General features: G+C 31.2%; 1 protein-coding gene across 1 annotated transcript; it reads right to left on the reverse strand.

Moving 5' to 3' along the window:
* Positions 1–4,791: 4,791 nt before the first annotated feature.
* On the reverse strand, positions 4,792–8,355 carry LOC149549800 (protein ACCELERATED CELL DEATH 6-like). The gene is made up of 3 exons (XM_089794970.1): positions 7,793–8,355; positions 5,974–6,455; positions 4,792–5,714 (listed from the first exon to the last, which is right to left on the reverse strand). Exons 1-3 carry the CDS (start codon positions 8,244–8,246, stop codon positions 4,818–4,820), a joined length of 1,833 nt encoding a protein of 610 aa, XP_089651096.1. The 5' UTR covers positions 8,247–8,355; the 3' UTR covers positions 4,792–4,817.
* Positions 8,356–8,938: the final 583 nt, after the last annotated feature.

Genomic DNA, 8,938 nt, shown 5'->3' on the forward strand with positions numbered 1-8,938 from the left:
TATATATATATATATGTATATATATATGTATGTATATACATATATATGTATATATGTATATAGATATATACATATATACATAGATATATACATATATATATATATATAGATATATAGATATATAGATACATACATACATACATACATACATACATACATACATACATACATACATACATACATACATACATACATATATATATATATATATATATATATATATATATATATATATATATATATATATATATACGTATCAAAAATTCACATAAATTGAAACATACATCAATCAGGGTTTCTTTCATCCTACTTAATTCTTAACCATTTAAAATATCTTAAACCAAAGTATCAATCCTACATTTACTAATTTCATCAACATACATATACATAAAACATTAAATGAAAAACATCAAATATCTAAAAATAACATCACACAACATAAAATAATATAATATGTTCAAGTATCTGATAATGTCTCGACATCTCGAGTTGTGAGTATCAAAATGATAAAGTAACAACTAAGGCTACGAAGGGTCGGGGCGAGGCCTCACACTATCTCTTCTACCACTTCTTCTTTTTTAACCAATTTAGGCTCATTATCTTTATTATCACAGTCATTCAAGAATATCTCCATACTTGCTTTAAGTCATTCATCTTCATTAGAAAGTGAACTCTTTCAAGATATTCTTACTCTCTTAGGAAATCTAGATGAAAAAGACCAAACTCTTTACATGTCCAACAAACAAAAATCTCCATATGTTCTAGCTCTCTTTTCATAAGCTGACCAATACCTTCTTTGATCTTCTTGTCCTCATTGAGTCTGGATCTATCTTTACTTCTGCTTCTATTCCTTTGAATGTAATAAAAGGATTTTGGATCAGAAAATGCAATGCTCAATTTTGTACATAATTTTGATATCTCACCAAGAAGCTCTATCTTTTGGGTGTTGAAATTTTCTCCATCTGATTAAGGACTTTCTTTGCTGAAGTAACTCACCACTAATTTTCTATAACTATTAAGCTTTCTCTTCAAGGACCTCATACTCTGATACCTAGAGTAAACTCTATCCATAATATGATGGTTTCTAAGGTCCTTGATGTTTCATATGACAAATCATCCTCTTGCTTGATTAGGCTAGAATGAATCCCTATGAATTCCCCTTCCAATGTGCAATTTTTTGCCATAGCCCTTTCTTGGCCATGCTTGCCTCACCTTTTCAAACAACTATTTCTTCTATTAAGAATCTCCATTTACATACAATTATGGATAAATTTAGTGACTTATTAGTGACCTAAGAAAATGATTGATTGAATTCTCACCAAAAACCATATAGGCTTGAGGCTTTGGTAGAGGTATATGTAATTGCAAGAGAGTTTGAGAAATGACTAATCACCTTGCCAATAGGTTAAATATTTGGGATAGTATTTAGATCCAATTTAAGGAGCTTAGATTTTTAGTGATCATAAAGGATGAAAAGAAAGTTATGTTGTGGGTCATTATATTTATCAAAAGCAAATAAGATAAATTGAGAATAAATATAAGGGAGTTGATTAATTGTAGTAAATTTATGCTTTACAAGATAAGTGAATCTCTTGAAATGCTACAAGAGTAATTTGAACATTAGTTGACCAGGAGAATAAATAAAAAGTTTTCATATGGTTTAGCTCTAGAGTATTTTCAAAAAAAATCCTTTGTCCAAAGAGAAGAAAAAAATGTTCACTTTTGCATATTTTAAAAGAGTTAAATACATATTGAAAGATTGTTAAGACTTCCAACCTCTACTCATTCCTTTAGGCATAATTTTTCTCTGTTTTTATTTTTGTTTTTCAATTCAAATGGTAGAGAGGATGCTTTGAACTCCAAAACGTAGAATCTTTTTACAACACAATAGAAAATATCAAACTTTGGGTCACTGCAATTGGAAGCCACAAAAAATAATCAATGAGAAAAAAATAAAAATAAAAAATTGTTTGAAACCATAGGTAGTGTCCCAATCCTTTAAGAGACACTATTGGTCCTTAAGCATATCCTCGTTGCCAATTTAGATACTTATGATAGTTTTGTTGCTTTCATCTTCATTTATTATGATATCTCACTCCTAGTGAAACCCATTTATTTTGCCCTGAGGCTACTTTGTAAAATTTTGATCCCTCTCTAACTTTATCCAAGAAAATATTTATATATAACTAAATATAAATTATCTTTATTTAGCATTTTCTTTTGGCCATTAGGGGGCTAGCTTGATTGGAAAAATAGCTTCCTATCATGGAACTAGGTCAAGTTTCCCTTAGCCCTCTATTGATCTTTACATTCTTTTAAGATAATATACTAATTATTTTATTTATCAAGTTATTTCTTCCATTCCTTATGCATAATCACATTGTATAGATATTATAGTAAACTTGTGTAAAATATTTGATAAAATTAAGCAATATTCATCATATGGAAAAATTAATATTCAAAATAAAAATAATAATGCATTTTTTCATTAAACATTTTGTTGCTGTCCAACTTGATTCAAATCTTTATTCACAGTTTACTAAATAACAGAACACTTCAAATTTTTTAAGTGAAAAATTAATTTTTTTACAATAATTATTATTAAATACATAAACAGATTATACAGTGCCAGACACATTGAATAGTTGTTCACATAATCTCAGTATATCAAAAGAAAACAGAATAAAATTTGTAGAAATAAAATTGATATTATTAAATCAGAGAACAATTTCTTTTAAGCAGACTAATTAGGGCAGTGCGCACGGAAAAGTTTTCCACGTTATGTCTAGCTATTAGAAAGAAACAGAATAGAGAAGTACTTAGGCCCCGTTTGGTTGCTAGAATATGAGTGGAATAGGAAAACGAAATTAGAATATGTTTTATATTCGCTGTTTGCTAAGCTCAATCGGAATTGAAAATAGGAAGACATATTCCAATTTTGCCCCTAAAATGAGCATATGTCTATGCCAAAAAATATCTGTTATTGGAATAGGCCATTTCCATTCCCATTCCGATTTTCCATTAAAAAATATTTTTTATTAATTTTTTTATAAATTTTTTTTTTTTTTTTTTGTAAATTTAAATTTTTTTTTAAATTTTTTTTTTCGATTTTTTTTTTTTTTTTGTACTTTTGTACTTTTACTTTTTGAATTTTTTTTGTTAAATTTTTTTTTTAATAACATTTTTTAAAATTATATCTATTTGTTTAAAAAAATGAAAATGAAAATGAATTAACTAAAAAACTAATAAATTAAAAAAAACTTAGGAAAAATGTTTTTAAAAATACAAAACTTAACCTTATTCCTATTCTATTTTTGTACAACCAAACAATAGATTAACATATTCCAGTCGAATTCCAAGTGCACCAAACATGATTGAAATTGTCTATTTCTATTCCCATTCCTCATTTCCATTCCCATTCCATTTTTCTATTCTAATTTTCTATTCCTATGCATTGGAAAATGTGAGAGAGCATTTCTCTTTGTTTACTTGCTAAACAAAACAGAGTACAGGTAGAGAAAATAAAAACGGTAAAGAAATTCTGAGAACAAAGTGAGAGGGATTTCGCTTTTAAGAGCTGCCTAGAAAACGTGTCATAAGTCTTCAAAATTAAAAGTCGCATATCCATTTTAAATGTGCTCATAAGTGATTTTCTCCATCACAAATTTCTGTTATGTAGGGCTGCGAGGTTGTATGAAAGTCAAGTTTAAAGGGAAAAAAAGTAAGCATGAATCACGAGTTCTCTATAGCTTCACAGGGCGGGTTCCATGATACTTGATATTTTTCGCTGCTTTTTGCATTCAATTCAAGGGACTCGTTAGGGACATGATTAAAGAGAATCTATATTAAATTAATCATTGTTGAAAGGCAAATAGTCTATGATACAATGGAAAATTTGAGTGTCTCTTTTGTTTGGAGATCAGGGGTTCATGTCTCTTTTAAATATCAATTTTAATTCTTAATCAAAAACATAACTTTTTTTATTGTCATTAAATGGTTATGAATAATGAACTTTTTTCTCTATAAATATTCACCTTTGTCAAGGCTATCTAGTGTTGATAAGTAGGAGATAATTTCCACAAGTCAAATTATGATATTACTATTAGGATTTAAGTGTGTGATTTTGAGTCAAACTCACTGATCCATGTTTCATGAGTAGTGATTCAACATGATTAATCCATCTCTTATTAGAATAAATGGAATACTTAGCACTAATTGGATCTAGGTGATGCTTAGAGGGGTGAAGCATAGGGACTTCCCTGGAGGTCACCCATCCCAGTACTACTCCAGCTTCAGCATGCTTAACTATGGAGTTTCCTCCATGGTTAAATCCAAAGCTTGCAACCCCATTTGCAAAACCTTCACCAAGTGTTGTGCCTTATGAACCATTCATTAGTGTTATTTATTTCTCCCAGAGTGACTCTAATGCTATACAATATTCTTCCTCTTATGACAAACATCTAATGGTATATAAGAATAATTATATATATATATATATATGATTTGATATTTTCTCCAATAAATGCATTAAGTGTCAACTTAATTGATTAATAATATTACAGTTCGAGGCTTTATTTTTGGACTCTAATCATGATTTAAGAGGATGTCGCTAAAACTCAACCAATTTCACAGCCTGAATTACCTTAATACAATAAGGTTAATATGCGATTTACGGTAACATCAATAAGAATAAATTTAGTTATTGTAGATAGAATGATTTATGATACCAGAACTATACTCTGTTTATAACAGTTTTTATATTACTTTTTAATGAAATCAAATGAAGGCTTAGAGAAAACATATCGTCCACTGTTCTTTCAAACTTTAGTACACCCATAACCAATAATAATCCCCAATACAATAGCAAACGGTGGGATTATATGGACGAGGGCTTCTTTAAGTTGCATACTAAGTCGGGTTCGAATTTCGGCTGTTGCTTTGAAATAATACTCGATTGCCCACAAAATTGAGAGGAAAATGAGCGAAAGAGCCGGTGCAGAAAACGCTGTGAACACCTCACCCCATAACAACAATCTATATTTGCCCTGATGCTCTGTATTTGCAGAGTTTTGGGCAGAGGGTATCGTGATGAGGATGGTTGCGCTCAAGAATGCAAGTCCAGTGGAAACTACGGAGGTTCCCAAGCTCAAAACTGATAAATTGGCTATCAATGATCGATCTGCAATAAGCTTTGTTTGTAAACGTTCTCGATATAACCAGGCAATAACAACTGTGAGGGAAGCAAACATGGCAAGGCTATCAGAGAACAAGAACACTTGAAATAGAGTGTTCAATGTGAGTCGAGCAACTCCACTATTAGTATTCATAGAAACATCTCCACCATGACCATGTGCAGGGGAAACTCTTACACTCTTACTATTAATTCCACTATTACTATCATTATCATCAATTCCACCTGGTACAGTAAACATGGCTGCAAATGTGATGGTTGCAATGAGTGATGCCACAAGAGTGTCCACGTCCATTATTCTCTCAATTCCTTTGCTTTCTTCTTCGAAATGCAGTGGATTTGATTTTGAAGCTCTGGAACTTCCTATATAACTTCGAGATCCTCCGATCTCTTCCAGGATCCAGGTGATCTTGGTTGAATTGGACTCATTTTCAAAAGCTACAGGATCAACTTTGTCAATTGCTCGAAGTCCTTCACTGTTGATAGCGTTCACATCTACAAATGGTAAGAGATATTCTACAAGCTGCAAAGTAAGGAAGGGATACAATCTTATTATTAGTATCTTAATAGTGTTTGACATGTAATTTTATGATGTAATTATGTATAGCTTCTGATGTCAATTGTGCAAAGATAATTTTGCACAACAGATTCTACTAGCTATATATAACATTATCTTAATAATTTCACTACAGTGGAAAGCAAAGGAAAAAGGTAGAATGATTTCAATATCATAATGTTTGTAAAAGAGAAAAAATTAAAGCTGCATATATAAAACCCCAAACCTCTGGATCCACTCCATTGATGATGGCCAAGTGTAGCAGAGTATTTCCAGAAATGTCTCGGTCGTATTTCACCACTTCTGCCATTTCTTCTATCTTGTCTTGAGGGAGAAGCATCTTCAGTATCTCAAATTGATTGTGTTCTACGGCAAAGTGTAGAGCAGTCTTAAGGTCCTTACTATAAATTTCAGTGCAATAAGGTATTTTAGATAGGAATTCATTCATCATCTCCTTATCACCCATGATTGTTGCCAAATGTACTGCACACCTTCCAAACTTATCCTTCTTTGTCATTAAGCTTTTGTTAAATATATTCTTGAAAAACCCCCAAGTGAATTCTGTGTTTAAAATTTCACTCACAATTTTTACGTTCCTCCCATGAACAGCCAAATGCAATGGAGTAGCACCGTGGATGTCACGCATAATCATAATGAGCTTCGTCATGTTGCAGAAACAACGCCTCTGAAGTATCAGCCTTACTATCTCTGCAACACATCCACGTTTAAATCAATAGATAGAAAATGATCAGTCTTAGGCAATACAACAAAGCTAGGGTAATTATAATTGAGGTTAGCAATGACGCTTTACATCTAGCAAATAAATCATCCAAGCATATGGGAAACTTTATTTATGCCCATCCCAAGGCCCATAGACAATGGTATAGTAACAGTTCTGAGAACCCCCCGCATAATATAGTTTGTAGAAATGCAATAATGGTAGATTGATATTAGCATATTATAACATTACAAAGAGAGACATAATATGAAGAGAGACATAATATGATCTAAATGTAACATTACAAACTGATATTGTTTTAATTGATATGTAGGAAATATTTTCTATGGAGTGTTCAATTGTAATATTGTTATTAGAATCAAGAATGTAGTTTTTTAGTTGAGTTTATTCAAGAATGTAGTTTTTTAGTTAAATTTATTGGTTGAATAGTCGGTCACAGGAACCAGTTTCTAATGAGAGTCAATCATAGTTACCAGAAACGTGACGGGAGACCTTCATTTCCGGTTGCGACGGCCAAAACGGATTTCCCGTCACGAAACCGCCGTTTCAAGAGATAATTTCAGTTGTTAATAATCTCAATCAAATCAAAAAAATATTAAATCTTCCTCAGTTTTGACTACTGCAGAAACATAAATAATACATCGACCCTAGGAAGTAATAGTTTTAAATTCTTATAGTTTATGATCAGTTAAGTATAGTTTCATTTATAATTATTTAGCTTTTAATTTTAATTTGTTACATTTAGAATCAGTTAATAACAGTTTCATTTATTAATTTTTTTTTGAATGTTTGAAATATGAGTTAACTATCTCTTAATTTAATTTATACATTTTATTAAAAATAGTTAATTATAGAATTAAAATTAAATAATTTATTTTCAATTTCAATATTTAGTAAATTTATTAGACTTCTTACACATCACATTTTATATAGATACTAATAATTTATAATTAATATAAATATAGATAAAGTATATATATATATATACACACACGTTTCTTATGCGCAACTTTTCATATATTGCGTTTTTCGTCACGTTGCCGTTGTCGTTGCGTTTAGCGTTTCTCTTTTCTGGTAACATAAGAGTCAATGGAACACTTTGCTCTCATTACTTCTGCATCATGTTCACAGCAGCGAAGCATCAAGATTTTCTATAAGATCGTCCATCCAACTATTACTTTAGCTAAAAGCTATCTAATATAAATAGATATCAACTACTACTCATACAACATAGATAGAAAAACTACTTCAAAGTTAAAATTCTTGATAACGTTATCATAAATTGAGATTTGATGGTAAGGAATACCTAAATGTTGTCCGTAAGCAGCCACGTGAAGGCAGGTTTGGTGGTCTTCCCTTGGCCAGAGGATGATATATAGCGGCGTAGCATCCAACAAAATCCCAACTGCTTCAACATGGCCATGCTCTGAAGCAATTATCAGAGCCGACTCTCCAAACTGATTGCGTTTATTGGCTGCGCACTTCTTGTACTGCAGAAGAGTAGTTATAATCTCAGCGTTTCCCCGCTTAGCAGCTTCGTGCAGCGGTGTATTGAAATCAGCATTGCGAGCTCCAGAATTACAGCACCCATTTTGTAGAATCCATTGAACCAACATCAAATGGCCTTCCCTCGCAGCGATTTGAAGGACACTATTGCCTTTAAACGTAACTTCCCTCACTTCTCGAGGGTTTTGCTTATACAGTTTCTTGATATAATCAGTATTGCCATCCTTGGCAGCATTGAAAACTTCAGAATTCATCTTTCTCAAGTGTTTTCTTCCAAATCTTGCTTCCCTGTTCTCTCTCAAACTGGTGAGTCTCTTATTGGAAATCTCCTCGCACTTTAATTAATCTTCATACTTTATCACTTCAAAATTTATTATCCACCTTGTCTTTGAAACCTCCTTAAATTATTAAGCGATACATGTTTTCCATGCAGTGCGTAAAAGCGAAATCCCCGTCATTTTGTTCTCGTTTGGAAGAATTTCGTCCGCTTTAATGTTTTCTGTGCCCGTGCTTTCTTTACCAAAAGAAGAATAAATAAAGAGTGATGGTCTCCTAAATTTCCGAAGTCTCGTCTTTGCAACGAATCGAATAATCTTATTTTTTATAGTTTTGAAGTACTCCCAAATCACCTCTTTAAATATTCTCAAATTAGTACTTCTATTTTAAATATTTCAAATATTCTCTAATCATATGGAAAACTTTAAATATGTCTTTATGTTGCAAGACATTTGGTTTTAATTGAAGTAATTACATTATCTAGATATTAATTCATCTTTGTCTAAAGGCACCTTCTAAGGTTTGAGCCTTGGTAACTAGCTTTTCATATATCATGTCATTATTTTTACAGTGTTATTCAATTGACTGAGCTAAATCATTTGACAATATAGTTATATGTTTATTTAATTATTAGAAAGTTTAAATTAATAATTATATTTATTTTTATACA

This window comes from Cupressus sempervirens, chromosome 7 (assembly GCF_028749045.1).
Source record: "Cupressus sempervirens isolate cs-2001-9-10 chromosome 7, ASM2874904v1, whole genome shotgun sequence".
NCBI classification, from domain to species: domain Eukaryota; kingdom Viridiplantae; phylum Streptophyta; class Pinopsida; order Cupressales; family Cupressaceae; genus Cupressus; species Cupressus sempervirens.

Coding starts and splice junctions, on each gene's coding strand:
- LOC149549800 (XM_089794970.1), bottom strand. CDS start 8,246: ATGAATTCTGAAGTTTTCAATGCTGCCAAGGATGGCAATACTGATTAT. Junction 6,456..7,792: donor TGCTTACGGACAACATTTAG/GTATTCCTTACC, acceptor GATGTGTTGCAG/AGATAGTAAGGCTGATACTT. Junction 5,715..5,973: donor TCAATGGAGTGGATCCAGAG/GTTTGGGGTTTT, acceptor CTTACTTTGCAG/CTTGTAGAATATCTCTTACC.